This window comes from Diadema antillarum, unplaced genomic scaffold (assembly GCF_040938485.1).
Source record: "Diadema antillarum isolate AM-2024a unplaced genomic scaffold, OU_Dant_1.0 seq00001207_RagTag, whole genome shotgun sequence".
In the NCBI taxonomy this organism is placed as follows: domain Eukaryota; kingdom Metazoa; phylum Echinodermata; class Echinoidea; order Diadematoida; family Diadematidae; genus Diadema; species Diadema antillarum.
The window spans coordinates 892,685-916,866 of NW_027272000.1; the positions used below are offsets into that span (position 1 = coordinate 892,685).

General features: G+C 37.8%; 1 protein-coding gene across 1 annotated transcript in view; it reads left to right on the top strand.

Moving 5' to 3' along the window:
• The window catches only part of LOC139744758 (uncharacterized), a 44,736-nt gene that overhangs the window by 3,216 nt on the left and 17,338 nt on the right, over positions 1-24,182 (top strand). The window contains exons 2-3 of the mRNA XM_071655179.1: positions 20,443-20,671; positions 21,089-21,323. Coding sequence (XP_071511280.1) covers positions 20,443-20,671; positions 21,089-21,282 — 423 coding nt within the window. The 3' untranslated portion in view covers positions 21,283-21,323. The remainder of the gene's footprint in view (positions 1-20,442; positions 20,672-21,088; positions 21,324-24,182) is intronic.

Consider the following 24,182-nt stretch of genomic DNA (forward strand, 5'->3'; position numbering starts at 1 on the left):
ACTGTTGTACGCATATGTGACAAGCTGTAGTAGTCTCCTCATCCAGCGGTTCCAACACAAAAATTTTAACAATTCATAACTTTTGCACCGATTGTCCAATTTTCCTCAAACTTTCACTGATGTGTCCTACTAATATTGTTGCATTCTCTCAATCTTTATGTTTATGAAGGTGAACTTGTCCTTTAAGAACCAGTTTCCATGGTGATGAAAGTCTATGACATCACACCTGGGTACTCTCTAACCAGCTATGAATGATTTAAGATTACATCTTGTCATCAATACCACTACAGCGTCATCAAAAAAGAAAGAAATAACATAGAGCCTGTGAAATTCAAACTAATCAAATGCTCTCAACTCATACAATGTCACGTAGTACATTGTACCACATTACTGTTAAGTATTACTTGAGTGTATTTTCAATCCGGAACACAGGAAAGAAGAAAGAAAGTCTTATCAGATGTGAGAGAAAGGAAGAGCGGAACATTTACCAGTACAATGTCCTTCAAAAAGAAACATTAAGTTCTCATTCAACTTTCTAATATATCACGTCTGTCTTTATTTTCTTCAGTAGACAGTTGGAAGGAAGAGTAGTAGCACTTAAAAGAAGACTATTGTTTGTTTGTTTGTTTGTTTGTTTGTTTGTTTTTTTTTTGTTGTTGGGTTTTTTTTTTTTGGGGGGGGGGGGGGGTGAGGGGTCCATTAATATGTAAAGCATTACAAACTGTTGCTCTGGTTTCCAAATGTCATATTGGCAAGCATCCCATTAATGCAAGTATCCATTCTTTCTATTTGCCTAATAGTGAACATTAAGTTGTCCCAGACAAATAGGCGTTAATGTACAATACAACAATGACACCTTTATAGGTTTTAAAAGCACTCTGTTGGAACCATCAAAATGCAAATCAGTGACCATTGCATGATATATCTGCCCCATAACCAGCTAGCCTACTTTTTCTTTCTTTCTTTCTTTCTTTCCTGGGATAAGGAAAGGACATAGACAACTCTGAAACAGAGCTAGTGCTGTGGAAGGTCCCCTCCCCACCCCCCACCCCCACCATGCTATTCCCCCATTCCTGTATTTTATATTAACCATTGACCATAAAGCAGTGTACAATATGGAAGAACTAGTTGTAGGAAAGGAACTTGTGTCATAGCCTCCAGACAAGACTAGTCAGACAATCCAGGCAAGCCCTTCTGTCTGAAATCCAGGCTACAAGATTGAATGGGATAGACCCTATCTTGTTAAGTAAGCTTGCATCTCAAATGTTGAAGCATGATAAGTCTGTGATCTTATTGAGCAGAGCGAATGTTTAATTATATCAAAGTCAGTAAGTATTTCTGATACTAGAATCCTGCATGCTGTAATATGGATTTGCTTGTTCTAGGGGAGGTCACCTCTCCTTGGAGAAAAAACTGCTGCTGACACAAAGTGATATCAAAGTCGAACTATTGGATTAAGTACACATAGTCCCTGCTTGTATTTTTAAGCACATTTTGTAACAGCATGATACCGGTATGTTTAATATTGTGCTCATATTGTGTACATGTGACCTAAGTCTGCACTTTAAATACTTTTATCTTATTTCCCAGACTGTGCGACAGTGTCAGTTTGTGAAGGAGGAAATAAATGCCACTGTTGGGGGGGGGGGGGGGGGGGGGGGGGAGAGATGGAAAAGAGTGAGCGTGACAGACTTGATATCTCTCCATGTCTTGAAGAAACTCTCATATGGCTATATGATTGATATAGTGTAGTTACCATTGCAATTTAGTAGAGGACACGCAAATATGAAGTTGATAGTTTGCATTCATACAAAATGATGCAAGAAAAATTTTGTACACTTATACAGTGCGCACATGCATGTCTGGTAATATCCTTGTCACTATGCAGACAGTAACATGCAGCATCGTTGTGTTTCACAGAAAATCTAGAATAGTATGTAACATATGACCACTGTCTGAAAAAGCAAAGTGGCTTTCCAACTTCATTCTTTTAGCATAATTGAATACAGAATGCAACTAATATTTCTTTTGGTATAAAAAATAAAAACAAAACAAGTTGAGATCTTCAAGAATGCAAACCTACTGTATGTATTCAGTAATCAGTGGGGTTGCAAACTCGATATACTTCTCGATGCAGAGAGTTTGTAGATAGTCCGTGAAGGTCATGTTCATGTTGCAAAGTCTCAATTTATGCCAAGATTTTCAAATTAATGGTGAAAAGCACCAAATTGGCACTCTGCTTGCCATCATAGAAAAAGATAACTGATGATGATGATGGTGATGATGGTGTTGATTAACAATAATATTTCAAGATATTCACTCACCATCATCTACAGTGTATACTCACTGTAATTTATTCTGCACTATACATCTATGTATGTACAGTGTAAGTTCCACTTTCTTGCTCAATCATGTTCCTGATTGTCAAGGGATCAAACTGAACAGGATAGAAATTTTTTGCATTCACCCCAACATTAGCAGACTGACATACAATTGTTCATAATGGCACAATCTACGCCTTACCAGCAAACATGTTATTAGCACACAAGTTAAAAAAAGAAGGTAAATGAATAAATGAAAGTAAAAAAAAATAATAATGAATCAAAAAAAAAAATGTCTGGTGTCAATTATTGTAAGCATTCTTCTCTAGTTAGTGTACCCAGTGGTTACGCTGAACTACAATGTACATGGATTGTACTTCTGATGTCCTCGTCATACATTGTTTTGTGGGCTACCAGAATGATTGCCGAGTGTCAAAACAAATAACTTTGACAATTGACAGGTTTGCCATTCATGTTTATTTCGCATTTGCATTGTGATGAAAAGGACAAGAAGCCAAATGAATCATTGTTGGTATTTACCAAGTACCATGTAATAAACGATCAGCCCATATTTTACGTCACAAAGATTATCATTCATAAATGAGTGGTGATGCATGTTATTGCCACCCGCTCAAACTAAAGCCAGGAATTTCCGTACATATTTTGTTGTGTGAAGTGGCAAGGTCAAGTAATGTATAGAAGTGTAGATGTGTAGCAGCAAGTTTCCTGTCGTTTTTCAGGGAATTCCTGGTGCAACTTGTAGCGTGAAATCCAGGATTTGTATCTGAAGGTAAACTCCTGTCTGATGTCTTGAATAGAACTACCATTCTCTGTCCAGTAGACTCGAGGTTATTTCAAAGGAAAGGGAATTACACTGTAAGAATGTTTTAATGTACAGAATGCCATTGGCACCAGAAGTCACTTTTCGGCAAGTAAAATATCAGAGCACTTGATAGTAGATGTGAAAGGTTTTTACTCGACAAATTTCTTAGTTAGGCTGATGAAGACAAAAAATAAAGCAAAACAATGGTTACATTGCAGCGTATGCATTTTACGATATCAACCCTTCTCTTTTTTTTTCAAAATTTTAAGAATTTTATAACTTTGGAGTTATGGGACACCATCATGATGCTTCATGCACTGAATTCATTGTGCATTTGACACAGTGAAAAGTTGTAGTATATATCACTTTTATATCTTGATTTTATCAAATCAGATTATTTATAAAGCGTTAAGCAAGGAGCGTGTCACGTCCACAAGTACAGTCAAACCTGCCTTAGTGGCCATCTGTCATATGCAGCCTCTAATGGAAATCCCCCTGGGGAGAAAGGTCATGTTAAAGACCCTGTCTATAACAGCCACTCTTTAAATCCCCCATGAGTGGCCACTCCATACAGGTTTGACTCTACAATGATCATGTGAGCTGCTTCTGCCTAGCATTGGCACCTGCATACAACTGTAGGCAGACCAACAATTGCACCATTTTAGGGAGGGAAATGCCTTTGTAGAATAATGAAAAATTCATATATGGAGTGCAGACAGGTTGTATTGATCTCAGTATTGATGCAAGTCAGCTTTCACATGGTTGAGCTTCATGTCTATCAACATGCATTTACTGTACAGCCAGGTAGGAAACTAGTGGAAGTTTGCTTTAGTCTGGTAGTCATGTGTTACCCAGCTGCAAAGATATGTCCATAGGTTAAAGACATTGTTTCGCATTGTGATGGCTCAGTTTCAGAAATTACAGAACTTTGGCAAACTTTTGCTGACTGAGTTGTATGATTTTTTGCTTTGTTTCCGACATCCAAAAAAAAAAGGGATTTCTAGCATGCAAAAATGTTGAGAATTATGCTGTCACTATCGAGAGCTATACGTAATGCAAACAAATTTTACCATGCTAATGAATTAGTAAGCAATAGGGTTTAAATTCTAGTATTACTCTCTGTGAGAATTATTTAGTACACAGAAAACAAATTCCATCTTGCTGATAAATTTGTAACTGAAACGAAAAGACAAGAAAAGAAAAGAAAATCAGAAAGTTACAAATTCAAACAAATAGAACCATCAAAATGTTAAAATTCCATTGAAATCAAATTGCAGTTAAACAGTGATTTGGGTTAGTGACTCATAATGCAGATTGCAATGCTATTGAACTCTGTACCGCTTTCTATTATGACTTCACCCTTCTTCTTGTTCATGGCTGTATGTGGCAAATTTTTCCTGATCTATTTCTTTTGTTCCTCTCATTGGATTCCTTACTTGGTCAAAGTCCTCAGTTGCCTTGGTTGTGACATAACTGTTATCATCATTTATATCAACAGTGGTGCTGCTCTTAACCCATAAAATGCATACATTGTACTCTAAATATCTGCCTTTTATCCTCTCTCTATACGATGTACCTCTCCTGTTTTTTTTTTATTATTATCATTATTATTATAAAGGCTACTGTAGGGATAAATTCAAAGGGTCCAATTTAACAATTTTTTTTTTGTACCGGTGCTTGTGTGGGTACTGTCACATATCATAGGATACTTTTTCTCGTTGGCCCTGTGGATCTGGGTTAATCTGTTCATCTCAAAAGGTATAGAAGATTATCCACTGCAAGTCTGAGTTCCCATTTATACTACAGGTTATTTTTACTCTGACTTCATTCCTGAAGTCTACACTGTATGTTTAGCCATTAACATGCCATCACTAGGGGATTTATCTTGTGCAGGGCAAATACTGAGAAGCTTTTTTTTTTTTTTATACTTGAATTCTACAGATTGTTTACAATGCTGACTCCATAGGGCTATCTGAAGACAGAAGAAAAATTTGTGATTTTTTTTTTAAGGTCTGCATTTGATTGCCGGTTATGCAATTTATAAGGAAGGACCTCATTGAAGTGTTGCAAACGGTTGGTTTGGATGCAAAGTAACTTCGCGTTGATAGAAGAGCGTCTCATAAAAATGATGTCATCTACATTAGTACAAACACTCCAGGACCGAATTCTTGTTGACAGATTCAACCACCAGGGCCTTGTTTTGCTCTGTTTGTACATCATATGCTGTAATAGAAACCAGAAGTGGTAGATGCCAGAAGTATCCCATCTAGTGTGTGTGTTTGACACCTCTATTGCCCTCAATAGCACTTTGTGAAAGGGACTTTTGTTGTTTGCAGACAGTTCATGTGCCTGTCCCCCTCCTTTCTGAGTGCGCTCTGAGAATGTTGCGTGAGATTGACTGTCCAAGAGTGCTATACTTCCAACAGTCTGACTGTAACTTTCCTTGTGGCACTAACTCGAGGAGCAAAGCAACAGGGTGGTTGTGACTGTGTTTTCACTGTGTGTTTGGATCTGCGAAGGCAACTTTGTTTTAAACACTTTGGAATTTCACATCAATTGGTTCTCTATCCTCTTGTGCATGCACTTCACTGGCTGCCAACACATGCTACAAAATTAGGGGGGGGGGGGACAAACCGAGTTCCACCTCATTGTCCAGACATTGTTCGCCGAAGGTCCTCTCAAAAGGCACCCAACTGGTCAGCCCTGTTCCCTTTCTCACGAACCCGGCCACAATGCCCTCAATAACAAAGCTGGCCGTTCACATACACACAGATCAATGTGTTTCAAGGCGACCGGTTGGGCCTTCTCTTCATTAGCATTAGGAAGTGGCCTTGTTAAGCACTCTATGCATTTTGTAATTTCAGACGAAAAAACAGATCAGCACAAAGAGACAGTTTTTCGTGTTTCCTTCAACTATTTTTTCCTCCTTGTCAGTCTTCAAATGTTCTGTATTTTAATTGTTCAGTTTGTCTTCATATACTTAAAATTCTTATCTCTTGCATGTAGGCTATGTACAAATCCATAAGTGTACTAAGAGAAAATAGATCAGCACAAAAAGGAAAATACTTATGTCTTTTATCCTATATTTTCTTGTTTCTTCTTTAGTTGATCAGTATAAAGTATTGAATATCTGATTTCTCATGGTGTCATTGAATGATCATAATAGAAATGAACAATGCTTGAATGGGACACTTCGCCACCAGGAAAAAAACAAAAATCCTTGTAAAATTTTTATGTTCTCTGGAGTTAAAATGAGAAGGAAATGCTCCGTTTATTTCACCCATTTTTATCATACCCTGGAAATCAAGTTGAAAATTGAGTGGCTGTCCACTTAGAAAATGGTATAAAATGAACAAACTGTTTGTGCTGTAATCAGTGATACAATGTACTGTAAAAATAAGTGGATATTTTTGTGCGACTAATATTTCGCGCTTGGCCAGGTAAGAAGAGTTTCGTGTGTTTTTAATTCCATGGAATCAAGACATCAGCTACTGGAACATTATGGCATGCAAAAATATTTGCGTGCTTTTATTTTCGAGCTAGCTTCTGGTTGCGCGAAATGCATGAAAATTTCAACACCGCGAAAATTTCCACTTTTACAGTACCTGTTCATTTTTGCCAATTCACATGTACACTGTCTACAGGTCATAATATGCAGCGCTTTGTCTAGTTAGTTTGTGGGGGAGCATCAAAGTTCTCTTATGACGTATGCACTAAAAAAAAAGGAAAGAAAAAAAAAGGGAGAGACCTTTGACTGAAACTGTGGCATACACTGTACTCTCCCCATTGTGTTGTAACTTTGTATTCTGAAAGCTGCACTCTGACGTATGATACCGGTTTGTTTTTTTTCTCTTTCAAAAGGTTAACCTGACCATGTCCTTTATATTTGGAAGCACAGTATTTTTTCTTTGCTACCACATTCCTCTGTGTGTGTGTGTGTGTGTGGGGGGGGGGGAGGGATTTGTGAGCTGAGTGGTCAATGCCAATATTTTATTCTTTTAATATAATAATTGTCCTCAAATGGTTTGTTGATTTTACCCTATGCTGTATTTGAAAGGTCAAGACCAGTGGGGCTGTGTCACTATTTGCAAAGTTTTTGCAATAAATGCAAGATTTTCTCAGTGGGGGGGAGGGGGGGGGGGGGAGGGTCTTATTATGATTGGCAATGTACAATAGTTACAGATTTGACCATTTAGAGGTGCTTGCAAACACCCAACTGAAACAATAGTATTAATGAAGAGCTCATGTGAAGGGGTTTTTAAATGCCTCTTTATAAAGCATTCAAGGGGAATGAAATCCAAATACTGGATTGAGTGAATGCAACAATATTTAAAACACATCAGTGAAAGTTTGAGGGAAATCTGACAATCCATTCAAAAGTTCTGAATTTTTAAAATCTTGGTGCTGCCATCCCTGCATGAGAAGACTTAAGTACAGTTTGTGATGTCACATATGATGAAGAGTAATATAAAGACAACATTATTTCACTTTTCCAGCATAATGAAAAGAGCACTTGACTAACCTCTTTCAGAAAGCAGGGGGAATGACATTACCTTTAACATGATAGGCCTATATGTCAGTAACTAGTCAAGGGAATGTGTACTTTAATATTATAAAAGGTATTGATCAGAAATACACACAAAAGTCCTTGTCTACAATGCACACTAAACACATGGAATGCCAGTGAAAATTCACAAAAATCTCATGCCGCCAAAAAGGCCATCGGCTCCAGTTTGCAAAAATTTCATGTCAAATATCTTGCTGTACAACAAATAATATTGGTTTCATTCCGACTATTTAATAGTCAATGGTAATAGATAGATAGATTTAAATGATAGAATGATAATAAAGATATTCATTACAACCTTTTAAAAAATGTGGTTTCTTTAATATATACTTTATGGATTTGCCCTCACAAGGGGCTCATTTTACACCTTTTTTGTTTTAAATTGTCTCTTGGTGATGAGTAATGTCCTGAACATAATTTGAAAAAGATGACTTTTAAGCCATCTAAAACTCAAACTGCCCAACTTCAAGTATTAGTGCATAGATCATGTGGTTTATGTACATGATACTTTTGTCTAGTGGAAAACATTGTATAAAATATCCACCTACACATGCACCATCATCCCTGTTGAGCATTCCTTGTTGTATGTGTCATGTACATTGTATTTCCTTAGTTACTAATTAGTCCTCACTAATCACCTGGTCTGCATGGTGAATATTGTCTCTCTGTAGTCTGGTGTTATCATGTACTGTGGGAACGTTGACACCTATCCACATTTAAAGGAGATTAGACTTCATTCCCAGGCTGCAGTTTGAAGAGAAAAGAATTATATTCCTCACTACTGTACATACATGTACATACATATTACCCACATGTACAATTCGCACAGTATGATCGAAGGCAGTAAATGGAGTCCTCCATTCTCTATTTAAAACCCAAATCCCTCCACCCTTTCCCAGAATGGTGGCCCTGCATGGGCTGGTGCTTTTCTATTGTGATACGGCAGTCGCACAAGCAGTGTTCAATCAATTGAGCCACCAAAAAATAGTGGGAGACTTTCCATTCTTAACATTCCAGAGTTGTGTGCTGTAAACCAGGTTCAGAGTTGCATCCCCGAACTGCCACGCATATATAGGGACACTATTACCCAAATTCTCTGTTGTTTGGATTAATCATAATACAAAGGGAGGCGCATGCCAATGTTCCGCTACAAGAAGCCCAAAACAAAAACAAATACGCTTTGATATTTCATTGTGACATCACAGTTTATGTACCTGTCTTGTGTAATATACAGATGTGCAATCGTGCAGTACACCAGTCATGAAAATACTTTTCTGTCTTGACATACCTGTGCTTCGCCTGGCAAAATGTTAACTCAATTCATGGAAGCTTGTACTGGTCTTAAAGGACAAGTTCACCTTCATAGACATGTGGGTTGAGTGAATGCAGCAATATTAGAGGAACACATTAGTGAAAGTTTGGGACAGATCGGACAATCCGTTCAAAAGTTACAAATATTTTAAGTATCTGCACAGTCACTGCTGGATGAGAAGACTACTACAGTGTATGATGTCATATGCGTACAACGACATAAAGAAAATAAAAAGAGAATTTCACAAAACTTTACTTTTTGAAAAGAGTGCACATTTCTTCGACTTGTTACTGACATATATTATGGGTAATATCATACCCCCTGCCTTCTGAAAGAGAGAAGTCAAGTGTGCTTTTGTTGTGCGAGAAAAGTGAAAATATGTTGAATTTTCTTTAATCTTTCTTTGTATGGTTGTACTCATGTGACATCACAAGCTATAGTAGTCTTCTCATCCAGCCTTGAGTAAGCAGAAACTTTAAAAATTCATAACTTTTTAACGGATTGTCCGATTTTCCTCAAACTCTTACTGATGTGTTCTACTAATACTGCTGCATTCACTAAACTCAAATGTCTATGAAGGTGAACATGTCCTTTAATGTGGTTATTCAGGCATTCACCATGCTCTTCCGATTGTGTCTGAAGGATATTATGTCAAGATGCCAAGCACGTACGCCTCAACCTTGTACTTTGCAAGAGAATTCAAGAGGGTCGGTCTGAGAATGATTAGTTTATGATCATATTTGTCATCATGCAACAATGTTGGGTGCACCTGGTAGTAACATACAGTTGTACGTCAAGTGATAGTGCTTTGGTTGTTTTGTTTTATAATTGGGTGTTCCATGCAGTTTGTTCTGTTAGCATGTTCAATGTCAACCCTTTGTCTCTATGAACAGGAAGAGATGTGCCTGAGATATGATCATTTGAGGAAATCAAATCATTACGATTTACAGCATTTCACCAAATGCTGATGTCTGCAATATTAATGCAGTATGTTATCTGAGTGTTGTCTGGGTGACCTGATAGGGTGGATGAAGTCAAAATATTTGAAGACTTAATTAACAAACAGTGAAGCCATATCCTCTTTTCATGCCTCTGCCCGAAGGGTGCAGGAGGCATTATTTTTTCTAGGTCTGTGATATGACAATTCATAACATAGATAAGTATAGCATTTTCTTTACTATTTTTGTATCACTGTGCCCTTTGAAATAGCCCTGTAGGCCATTCAGTTGAATAGAAAACTGCTTTCCATTGTTGAAACTTCTGAAAAGTCTTGCTCCTGCGAAATAGAGTTTATCTAGAGTGAAAAAAATGGTCTTTATATGCTGGTCTGGTTTGTAAAAATGTCTTGATTTGTTTTGTTTTGAGGGGGAGGTACATTTTACAGCCTTCAGTATGACAGGTTAGAAATCTTGAAACCATACCATACAGAGCAACAGTGAAGTTAAAGTTGAGACATATTCGAGATCAAGCGCCATGAATGCTCCTCAAAAGCAGATACCCGCTCTATATCATACAAGAAGCCATCATCTTCATCATCAGCAACAACATGGTAGCATATTGGAGTATACAGGGGCTGTCACATCAAAGTTCACTTTATTTCTTTCTCAAATCCACTACCCACTTTTGAGTATCTACAAACAGCACCGTATCATCAGTTTTGATCAGATATGTACTTGAAGTGCATCTGGGATTTTCAACAGTACTAAGGGATTTTTCAAAAGTTATGTACATTCATATAGTAGGCCCTAAATACAAATGGATTAGGTTAGTGTGAAAAAAAGGACATTGGAATTATACAATAGACTTGAGTGAAAATACATGTACTGTATGTACCCAGACCTGCAAACTATTCAGTATGGTATACCTTTAGTTTTCAAGTCTTCCTCAATATAAGCCTGGTGTTTTTTTGTGTGTTTTTTTTTTTTTGGGGGGGGGGGTGGGGGGAGGAGGGGATGTGCATTTCTTCCATAACAAGCAAGTGAAATAATAACAAAGAGGTTTGCTGTAAGGTCTCCCAACTGAGTTTCAAAAGAACGATTCTGCTCGAGAAAGAACAAAATCGCAGTAATCCTCTGTGCCCCAAGAACTCACAAGTTTTGTTCTTTCTCTCCGCTCACACTTAACCTTGAGTTTCATCGCTCTTGCTGTGAGGTACAAGGAGCAGTAATACTTCTTTGGACTGCTGGCTACATGATTGGAAGACAGCAAACCTCCAAAATCTGGAGAAAGAAAAGGTTTCTCTGAGCGTGAAAGGGGTTCAAACGTTTTTCGTCTGTTTCCATCCATGTGGCTTTCTTTTATGTAACGCCGCGTGAGAGATTTCTCTCTCGGTCATTGTATCAGGCAAGTGGTAAGGAATCATGAATACACAGGCAATGGGAGAGAAAATCTGTCACATATAATACCAGTTGAGTGAGCATGATGGAGTATTCAACTGCATTCGTCTGCATACACATTCTAAAAAAAAAAAGAAAAAAAGGGGTTCTGCATCTGTTTATCGTGGTAAAGTGTGAAGAAATCTGAACGCCGATGTTTGTGCACATTATGAAAAGACTTTTTGCGCTGTTGTTTTCATAGTAATTCTTTCAGCCTGGATACTTTCAGAATTTTTTTTTTTTTTTGTCAAATAAATTGTGCGCAAATGCAGTATAATCACACTGCTTGTATTGGTAGGTTTTCATTCGTGAATTTAAAGGGTATGGATGGAATTTTAGTCTTGTGTTATTTTGGCAGTAGAGTAATAAAGACCAACACAATACAGTGGTAAGCTGTTTTCATATCAGTTTACAGTGTAGAGCTCAAGTTACAATTTTTTTTTTATTTTTTTTTTTTAGCAAGTGGCATGGAGGCAGGTGTCATTTTGTTTGCTGGAGGTGGGGGGGGGGGGGTTGCCACTTGTCAAATAACCTGGTAGCGTTACACCAATCAACATATTTTGTTTCTGGATTGGTAATAAAGTAATATTATTTCATAACTGGAAGTAGTAAAGGTGAATCATTTGTGTATTTCTGTAAGAGCATAAATGTAATAATTACAGACTGGCACTTATACAACAATGTAGTATGTAATATCTGGTAAAAATTGGTACTCCACTATGCCTTTGAAATACGGTACGTAGTACAGTGTAACAGTGATTTTATAGGTAGCCTGATGTTGGCCCCTGAAATACAAAGTACCCTGTATGAACTGTCCCCTTGGTTCAGGGTCTGCACCTGTTTGCTAAGTTCCAATACACCTGCAGGCGTGGTGAACATGCACAGTGTATGGGGCACAGAGTGAAGGGTCTTTTTATATAAATTACCTTCTTGCATTCCTCTGGGAAGAGAGTGTGTACAATGCACAGTATGCTAGTACCTCCTTGGTATGATAGCAGTGTGTGATGTAGATTCAAGGTGAGAATGAAGATGATAGATGACAACGTGGAAAACCAGCGATGAGGGGAGTTGAAAGATGCACTTTTCTTTAAAAAGGAAGCAACATTTGTGCAACAACCTTTGCATTCATCTGTTTTTACAATATTTGTATCAACAGTGTGACATATGACCCACTTTGTACACAGAGGTTCCATTTCAACACTTTGCAAAGTGACACTTCATCTGATTTCACTTCATCCTTGTTATACTGTATACAGCAGCCAGACAATCAGTGTGTGGTTTCAGGAGAGGATACAATACTGTTCAACAACTTCCTGTACAGCCAAGGTGTTAAGGAAATTACGACAACGATTGACATCACGACGAAAAGTGTAAAAAGCATGGCCAAGTCTGCAGTGTCAAATTTTTCAATCCTCTTGAGACAGAATTTGGTGATTTAAAATAAAGGAAACACAGTCTGAGTGGAGAAGGAGGTTTAATACAGCATGTTGCACATTCTGTGTCAAACTTGTGAATTATCTTGACACAGAATTTGGTCATTGAAAAATGTGCACATGAAAAATGAAACCGATTTCAGTATAAAAGCCGGTTCAGAGTTGAAACCCCCCCCCCCCCCCCAAAAAAAAAAAAAAAAAAAAAATTCTGTCATCATGTGTCATGGAAAAAAAAGTTATGTTAGATACCTCAGTTATGTATAATTGAAATTTCATTTGCATTATTTACTATGCAAAACATTCCAGGTTTTTCATGCGCACAAAATGTTTTATTTGTTGCTTGAAAATTAAGCACTGTTCTATTAAAAGGTCTGTATGATCACTGACTCAATGACTACATGAGGAATTTTGTGTTAGAATCCAGTTTTAGTAGAGCTCCTACACACTTCCTGTTCTTCCTCACAAATTCCCCCCTCGAATTACAACCAGTGAACAAAGAAAGACTACAATTGTTCGTAGATAGTTATGGACTCCTTATCAAATCACCAAACAAATAAATATTAACATGCGACTCGTGACTTTCAAGATCAGTAATGAGTTAGAGTGTCATAAGTTTTACATGCAAGTGCATGAATAAACAGTGACTGCCCCCTTTCTGTGCTCATTTTTACTAGAGAGAGTTAACCCCCCTTTAATAGGAGGAAGTGGCGAAAATTAATTGGCTGAACAGAACAAGCCCATTGGGGAGTCATTGGATTCCCTTTGACAAGTCTTCTATTGGGACTGTCGGAGCATGTGTGCGTGGGTCCAGGAAACACCGGTACAAATCTTCAAACGGCAGTGATTTCCTGGGAGTGAATGACAATGGCATGGCTTTGTCAGACATTTGCACATGACTGGGTCCTGGTCCTCCGATCCCCTGAGGCTTGGCCCAGAAACTACCCGACTAGCAATGTCCCCCGCATAGCTCCAAGTCTCGGTCTCAGTCCATTTTCGGGCATGCAGCAAGAATATTTCTCGTGTGTGTTTATTTATGTGCATAGTGTTTTGTGGAGCGCATTTCCAATCATCTCTAAGTGTTTCCGGCATTTCAGATGCTGAAATTGTCCCCTCGCCAAGTGTGAAAACTGTAAACAACATTTCCTGTGTTATGTGCAGCGAAAACTTTGTGGCATATCAGTTCATATATTGGCAACTCATATGTAATGGGAATGCATATATGCATTGAGAATTTATGATAAAAACAATACCATATTCTGTTTGTTGTATTTTGTACCACTTTTTGCCAAAAATACTGTGCGCAGGTTTCATGGAAAATAATGTGTTCCCCCCCAAAAAAAAACAAAAACAAAACAAAAACAAAAACAAAAACAAAAAACAAAACAAAAGAAAACAAATGGTACACCATATACTATACATCCATTGCAGAAAAATTAAGAAAACAGTACATTTTCCCTTCAAATGCACCAGCCCTTGGAATATTGCAGTATTGTTTAAAAGGTTGGCATCCTCCATATAGGCACATGCAAATACCCTTTCTATAGAGCTTACAATGAACATGTGATATATTTGGCTTGATGAAAAATGTCCAAATGTGCACCCAAAATCAAGTCTCACACGATTTAATAGGAAACACCTCCCAACCAGGATTGACCAAGAAGAGATGATTTGAAAAGTCAAATAAGATCAGAAACGCACACGATTCTAGCCTCCTTTTATAGATACATGTACATGTATGCACACACAAAAAAAAGCTCTACAAGTGAAGATACAATTTCATATCACTTAAATTTCAATTTTATTAAAAAGAAACAAACTACACTTTAAGGATAGCCTTTCAACACAGATCTCCACTACTGTTTCAGCTTCCCTATCATATATAATGTCAATTGTAATTCTATTGTGTACAGAAAGAGTACTCCTTGATAGAGAAGCAGTCTGCTTCCCAAAGTGTTACCTTACACATCTATTCTGTATCCCATTGTTGTACTTGCTTGGTTTTTTTTAATGTGAAATTAGATTGAAGTGAAATTGAAAGCACTGAAAGTTGACAGAGCCTGCTTCCAAAAGTAGTCATCGAGAATTTTGTGCTGTAGAGTTACAAATGTAGTTGGTTGTGCAACGAGCGTCTAGTCACCATCCAGTGAGAACAGGAAGTGAATTAATCTTCAGAGCTATGCCTTAGTATCCACTCTGGGCCTCGACAACCTCCTCCAGATACCCACTATGGCAAAAAAAGTAGGAGCGTCTCTTCCATTTGACTGACGAAGGGAGATTTTGCCCTGGGTGAGAAAGATATTTTTTTGTAGACACGCAATTATACTCACAAAGGCAAAGGCGGCAGATCAATTTTAGAATTGAGTGAAATCTGACAAGTAAGTAAGAAGCTTTAATGTGGCTGAAGGAACGGTGGTGAATCATCTGGTATGGCGTCTCAGGAGCATCCTAAGTCGGCCATTTGAAATGGGTCGTATGACTCTGACATTTTCTAGTTGCTCAAATCACCATTTGTTTTTTCTGCAATCCTGAAAATGATTACAGAACTGGTATATCTGTTAGTTGGGAGCAGAATCAGTAAGAAATCATCAAATTCAATTTGGTGCAATGACAAGTTCAGAAATTCCAAGGAAATTTTTTAATTGTAATAAAGTGAAGCCAGTGTCAAAAACTGAGACATGTTAGAGTGTCTTCAAGGGAGGCCTTGTGCACACTCAAGGGATCACAGCTTTCTTATTGTTCGTTGAATTACGGGTATTTCATCCACTTTCCATACGTCTTTTCATTACTGTCATTCAAAAACAAACTGCCATGCAGGAAATTAACATTCTGTATTTTTAGCAAAATTTCAAGACTGGCTGAAGCTATTTACACATGTATATTAGTATGTACAGGTAATTGAGCAACTCACTTCAAATGGCGTGACCAGATGGATATTTAAACATATCTTGTAAGATTTTGATCTGTATATGTCACTTAAATGCAGCATCCCGTATTTAGAACAAGTACTGTTTTCGATATCTAAACAAATTTTAATATCACAGTTTGAAAAAGATGACTCACAAAGCTGGTACATTTTGACTCATTGTCAAATATACAGGTGTATGACATTTAATGGACGTCATCAATATTTCACTTAAGTGACTGAAAGTTATCTTAAGAGAGATTCAGAGACACGTAAGTGGGTAGTTGTTCTACACACTTCCTGAAATTGGAGACACAGCACTACACTGTAAAACGAGGAATGTTCACATGCATTTTAATTTTTCGGATTTAAAATGCACACAAAAGTTCTTGTCTACACTATATGCATTGAATGTTAGAGGCAACTCGTGAAATTTCATGCCACAAAACTGGCCGTCGGCTCCAATTTATGAAATTCATGCTGAGAAAATATTGTGTTTAACTGTAAATTGGCGGTATTGAATGTTTTCAAATACCAAGTCATCCTAGGTCATTCAGAAATTGTTATTGTGGGATTACAGCATTGAGAAATACACATTAAAAAAAGACAAATGACAGAGCCTGGACAGTAGATATTAGCATTTATTGCAGACAAATGTACCAATTAATGGGTAAATCCAATGTGTACAAAAGATGTGGAGAGAGAGAGAGAGACAGACAGACAGACAGACAGACAAAGAGAGTCAACACAGTTTGTATGTTTAGATTCTGGTTCCCACACGGAGCTACTTACAGACTTTCGATCATCTTCAAATGAAGATGGCCTCATATACTTGTCAAGTGGCATTCACCCAACAGCGTTATAGACGGTAATTAGGTAACACTATCCGTGCAGATCCATAGGGTAGCTAGCAAAGTTCACCAGAGCTTTTTGTCGTTTTTGAAAAAAAAAACAAAAAACCTGTGCATTGGTTGAAATGGTGTTGGAAATTTTCCATTCAAGTTAGAAAGTTTGGTTGTGTACGGATTGCAGCAGCAAGCATGCATCAAGTTTGTGGTGGGGAAGTACCTTGCTACTGTTGATTGCTGACATCATAAACTTTGCATTGTTCCTACACCTCCCCGCAAACTTTTTTCCTTGAATATTTTTTGTTTAGACGTCAGAATGATTTCCGCTGAATGCACATGTGTACCTGTACACGGTGTACATTTATGCTTAAAGAAGTATAAATGCAAATAGAACAGATATGTCTATGAAATTCCAACCATGTCACTTCCTGTACAGAATACTGTGTTTGTAGCAGTCCAACTTTTGTGCCCTTACAGTTCCCACTTCCATGATCCATATAGATATTCACAACGTCACAAAGAGGAAGAAATGCGGGGGTATTGGGGTATTTTCCCATTCTTACTCACATGTCAGGTCCCCCCACCCCCCCCCCCCCCCCCCCCCCCCCGTCCAATCTTTGCTGTGTCCCGTTGTTAGATTTGAACTCATTGTACATTTGCATCATACTGTGTAAATGAGGCATTGTATCAGATCCTTTCATCAAGCACTGTTTCGATTTGGCAGACACTGAATGAGAATATGGTATCACAGGATCATGTAGAGAGTAATGTAGACCCCCTCTTTTTCAGACAAAGAGGCACATATTGTATGATTATTTGTGGCAATGAGTAATGTAGCCCGACCAGACGCCGTGCGAAGTACAGCGACTGGGCTGTGTTATAGTTATGAGTATAGTTATGAGTAATGATTTAACTACGTGTAGACATATTACCATTTATTATTATCATTGCCGGTATTATAGGATCATTGTTATCGTCATCATCATCATCCATACTTTTAATCTTTTTGATCATCAACATCATTACATTAGCGCAGTGTCATCATCATCATCATACTATTCTCATGGGGATGATGAAGCTGATTCTAAGAGATGTGTACATTGTAGCTACCACACAGAAATTTATCCGACCTAATAGGAAATATGAATTAATTTAAACCCATTCATTGACTATGGGAAGACTATGAAGGATGCAAATTGACTTGATATGAGCTGATACAAAGGAAGTACATGTAGAAGCTTCGCTTGCCACGTATGCATGTATAAACTCAGTTTCTTCCTTTTTACAATTGTATGCCTCCACCCATAAGGTGCTTATAAGGTCTTGTTATTTGCTCAGTCTTATTTTTTTTCTCTCTTTTTTTTTTGGGGGGGGGGGGGGTAGGAGGGGTAGAATGCTTACCATTGTTGAGTAACTATACAGTTTAGTTGTGGGAAACCCCCATGGATGATGAGAAAACTCCAAACTTTGCTTTTCTTTCGGAGCATGTACAATGTATGTGTATAAAAATGAAAGGGGACATCGAACGACATCATTTCACATTGCATACCTCCAGTTTGGATCAGTCACAAATCAAGTCCGGCCCACCAGTCAGTGTGGGTGTTCATATCGCTCTCCAGCCTTTGTAGGGTTTTGCATTAGCAAATTATCATGATATTCTCTCAATTCTGCCCTGGAGTCTCACAGATTGGGGTGTGACAGCAAAATTAGCATTTTTCTGACCATTTCAAATAAGATTTATCATATTTCCCTTGTGACCTGATGCCTATAGTACTTCCGAAACTGTTCTTTTTTATAAAATTTTATGTCAGCCTAGTACGTCTATGTATCTTTTAAACAAAAAGATATATCTCCTTGACTGTTATATTCTTCAAGGATGAAATATTCAAGGAGAAATAATAGTTGTATTCCTGCAACATATATTCAGCAGAGATATATAAATCTGAGAGATGAATGCAAACATACAAACTTAGTTGCATTATGATTTTAATACATTTATGGTTTGATTTCTATTCAGTGACCTTCAAGGATACTTTCTATTTCAAAAAGCATCCAGCTTTCAATGAATTGTACCTATTTCACCTTGTAAACATTTTATGTACTGTATTTCTGAATGATTTTATTGCTAAATAAATGTATAAAGTGAATTAAATGCATTGAGTAAGTAATGCTAGTGTGGTAATGCATCATTCATATTCAGCATAGTTGCTGCTAAACAGAATGTTTACTTTAGATTTAGACGGGTAATCATAAAGGTAGCAGTTTACCATTGCTCACAATGGAAAGCCTCAGAAATGTGTTGGCAAAATTGTGTTTTATGGTGATTACAAATGTAGTTGCAAGGAATCAGATAAACACAAAGCGAATGCTGTGGTTTGTTTTACACAATTAACAGGTTCAAAGCTCAAGAGCGATAAAGAAAAGAGAAGAGCAGGGTTAAGAGGGACATGGGTATTGAAGTCATATGACGTGTGCACACATGGTTTTATGCCAAGCACCAGGAACTAAAACTTCAATAGAAAAGTTGTGTGGTGACATATGGTGTCTGCATATAAATTTATATCACTCTTCTACATGTCATATGAAAGGTTTTTGCAGTGAAGGGCATGCCTAAATGGAAGTTCGTACAAGTGGTATCCCTTTGTGTGTATAATGAGTTCAGCATTGCTCCTTGTGTGTGTGTGTGTCTCTCTGTCACATGGTTAGGGCCATATGGTCACTGGACTCACATGGGTCAATGAACTTTGCAGTAACCTTTTAAATGAAAAAAGAGAGAAAGGGATTGATTTATTGATCTACATGCTTGATTAGAGCTAAAGGGGAAAGCAAAAGATAAATTATGCAAATTAAACATATAAAGAGTGTATAGATGTAACCATAAATTGCATTTGTCAGTGCTAATTTTTGTTTTCCATTAAAAGTCATACTGTGCATGACACTTGCAATCAAAATATCATGAAGTTTTTATATTCTGCACAAGTATCAAATTCTTATAATACCTCTTAGTCTCATATTAGCAGTGCATTCTTATTTTCAATATTCATAAAATTGTCAGTCATGTTTGTGTTGCTTTTTGAGCTCCCATAAACTATGCTTCAGCCTGAATTCAGTGCATCCAATATTAATAGTAAAGTTTATGAGACTGTATGTAATTCATGTTGAGCATCATTTGATGTTGATCTGCATCATGCTCTCATCGTCAGCTAACTCCAGGCAGGGCCGCTCGCCAAGACTTTCTGTTGTGACCATGCACTGTAGCAAAGAATTGTCTCATACACATGACACTTCTATGCTAGTCTGTCCCATGAAAATCCCTGTTCGTCAGAATCAGTCTCGGCACAGTTTGATAGGCCTAAACTGTTGAAGCCTTGTAAATTGCTATTTATATTGTATGTCTTTATTGTGTTTGTATTTTTTTTTGTACAGTACTGGTACTTTATAATAAAGTATTCTTTTTGTAGTTGATTGGCTTTGTTGCTTTCACCCATGCTTTGTTGAAATGATCTTATAAATTTGGTGTTAGCTTTCTGTGAACAATCTGTTCTGATATTTCTGTAAATAATGTAACAGGTGCTCAGTAGGTGTTATGCATGATTGATGATAATTGATATTGTTGTTACTGTTTTATTATTATCAGTATGCTGATGATTATTATTATCAATCTCATCATCATCATTATTTTCATGACCATTTTCATACTCTGCATTGTCTCTGTCTGATTGATTGATTATTATCAGTATCATTATTTTTATCATCATCATTTTCATTACCCTTTTACCTATTGTCTTCGTCAAGTGTTGACACCTTTTAAAGATTCTAAATGCCTATTTCTCGTTGCATTTTTCCTCTTGTCGCCTGCAGCAAGTCAAATTTGATTCCAAGGAGGAGGACGTGTTTGAGTACCTGTCAGAGGAGGCCTTCATCAAGGACTACAATGAAAACCAAACCAAGGATGAGGCCAAGGAAGAGGAGGCTAAGAGGACATCGCCGACCATGAACAACGGACTCAACAATGGCACCATCTCCGATGAGAGCGATGACGAGGACAGCACTTCTGGCCTGAAAAATAACACGGCCGTCAAATCAGGAGGTACACACACCACATTTTTTTTTTTTTTATTTCTATTAAATTGTATCTTATTTTTTTGTTTTGTTTCATATGATGTGTCAGATATTACTGGAGTGTGCTTCAGATGTCATTCAAGATGGTCACCCTATTTTGTCATGAGACAAACATTATTTGTGTGGGACTAAAACCTGGGGTGGATCCTGCAAGGCACATCTCTTAAAGATTCTGTATACTTGCTTTTCCTGTCCAATGTGGTCGTGTCAAGGACACTGTTTAATTTTCTTATTTCATTGTCACTCCCAGTTTACGACTGGTGAATAACAGCACTCAATAACGGTAACAAGATGACAAAGATGTCATCTATGGGAGAAGGGGAGGAGTCACCTCAATCGGAGACACTCCACTATATATTTATATATCATTTATGTCTTTGTACAGGTTTTCACAACTATGCAGCATCCACGTTGTCAGCCACTGACCTGCTGCTGGGGCGTGGCCGTCCGGAGGAGCCCAAGGAGCCACCCAAGCCCGCCCCGCAACCGGAGCCAGAGGCGGAACCCGAGAGCGATTCCCGACCCCTCGTGGACGGTGACATCTTCTCAACGGCAGGGACAGCTGCACTGCTCTTTTGATGATGGCCGGAAAATAGTGGAAGGAGCCTGATGCCAACAAGGTGGGTGTGCTATTTAAAACGTTGAAACTCTTCCCCAGACATTTTGAAAAGACCCACCAGCGCGGGGACCCCATGGAATGGGAAGGATTGCCTGGTTCAGATATACTCGAGAATCCCTGTATTAAAGAGTGTGTACAGTTCTGGTCGAGGTGAGATGTCAACGAGCATGCAATTCTAAGGGGTATCAAAAGTTTATTTGATGAAAATTGGTTTTGAAATGGCTGAGATATCCAAAAACAACGTGAAAAAAGAGATCCTAATAAAAGGCGTTGCCTGTAGTCTTTTATTATTATCATTTTTTTGGATATCTCAGCCATTTGAAAACCAATTCTCATCAAATAAAAGTTGAATCCTTCTTAAAATTACATGCTCTTTCATATTTCATAAGAGGTTTCTCATTCAGGTTTGAGTTTCTTCAGTTTGTCTCCCTCTACAAATGAAAATTTGTTGAGGTCGCAACTGCTGATCTGTAAATGAACAAACATGTCAGTTTGTAGAGGGAGACAAACTGAAGAAACTCAAACCTGAGCCTTCACCCCTCTGAATAATATCTTTCTTTCATTTAGGTTTCTCATTATCTCACTTAGGAATGTAAAAAACATGAATCCCCACCTCAACCAGTACTGTACAGCCCTTTTAAAAGGAATGTGTACAGCTTTATCACTGATTTCTATATAAGTACATATACACAGGTGAAGAATCTATATTGGAGTCGACCGTTACCCATGGGCTTATGCTTCCAAATGCCCATATTCACTGACACATGGCTGACTGGTGATATTCATGGTTTTCGAACATGGGCAGTGAATTAGGAAGGAAACGGCCTCTTTGTATATATTTGATTGTAATAGAGAGATAAGAAACTTTCCTGAGATCCTCGTTACACTATCTTGCATGGAAACAGGCATCTTCCATTCATTTTTGGAGTTTAAGAAAAGGGAGAAAAAAGTTGTTGTTTAATGCGAAAATTCCCTGGATGTGCAATGAGGAGGTTTGGGATAGTAGGCATAACATGTGAATGTTGATGGAATGTGATAGCAAATTGTCTGAAATACTTGCAAGAGCATGGAGATAGTGAATTAGCCTACTAATATTGCTTTGCATGGTATCAAAGTGTGTTTGAATGCTCTCAGATAAATTTTATAGTAGGAGTGCACTCATAATCATGACATAACATTATTAAGAAAGGAGTGGGGGAGGAATTATAACATCCATCACTGATGTATCCCTAATTATCAAATTCAATTAGCTATTTGTTGTAAATTGAACGATAGCTCTTTTTTCTTGATCACTTTTGATAGAGGAAAGGAAAATTGAAAGGTTATGAAGTGGGCATAATTCAGTGAATTTATGTGACATTTTGCATCATCCATGTGAGATACAGTCAAATGATATGCTATGACTAGAAGAACTGCTTACTGGTACATTCAGTATGACTGTCGTACTCACGTGTTCTGGCATAACAGTATGTGATACGTGGTTAAATGATTCCTATTAGGGAGGTAAATTAGATAATGAGTTCTGAGGGGTGTACCACATGTGAATATGGAAGCACTCCTATGAGCACCACATATGAAACTACACACCCATGGCACTGCATTTCATTACGAATGTGGCAAAGACAGGTACAGTGTATGCCTCTAGAACCGATCGGTAGTCTTCCGTGCTTTTTTGCTTCACAGCAGTCTCATTAGCTCACGTTTGCACCCCATTCATGTATTGATGGCGTGAGAAGATATTCGCACAGATATTATTGACAAGAAAATCAAGTCTCTCTCTCTGCCTAGTAAAATGCACAGTCTTCAATACAGATTTCCTCCTCACATGCACACAAATTGCACAATAACGGCTGCCGGGAGAATGACGTTCTCTGCAGAGTTGACCTTCGTGCTCCCCCACTCGCCAGCTTGATCAAACAGGCGTGAGTCCACCCTCGCTCGATCAGATGCAAAACAGACACAGGCACAGCGGCGACAAAAGTTCATTGTTGTGATTATTGATTTTAGATCTGCCCATTATATGGGAGGCAAACTGTGCTAAAAAAAAAAAGAAGAACAAAAAATTGTGCAATGCTGTTTTAGTGATATGGGGTGTTCCGTGTAGATTCGTGATTAACAGTTCTATGAATTTGTTCGTTTTTATACTGTACCTAGTTCATGACCATTTCATATTGTAGATATGAGAGCTGCTGTTTTTTTCATGAGGAAGAGTTAATTTATCAATTGCCTTTGGAGCATTACAATATTGAAACATTAAAGGGATAACTTGGGTCTGCAGAGATACCATTCTGTTCTTGATCGTTTAGATAAATTTTGAAGATGAAATCATTAGTATCGAGAGCATTGCCAATCTATCAGGCTACCATTTATTCACTACTTGTTCATAATGATACATTTTACAAGATGCATATCAGTTCTCCATGCATTCATTTCTGCTCTTCTTAGATACATATATGTCCTACAGTAACCATTATCCTCCAATGTCTATTTCAACCCATGTAAAATTGCATGGTCAGCCTTGTCCAATTATGTAGCACGAGTCTAGACGCTATCAATGTGATCTGTCAGTTATTAACTGGGGGGTTGTGTCATTTCTATTTGCTCATGAGACTTGCAGGACGAATCCATTGTTGACTCATACTGGGTAGACTGATAAGTGTCTTATCGGCTTTAAGGCAACCACACACACACACACATCGTGCACATCTCTTTGTAAGTGCTGACTACAGAGGAAAGATGATTCTTTTTTTCTGAGAAAAGCTTTGCCAAATGTAACTGCATGTCTGAACTGAGTGTCACAGGAATTGACTAAATACTGTAAAACATGATATTTTTCCGAATGGGAGCCGACGGCCGTATT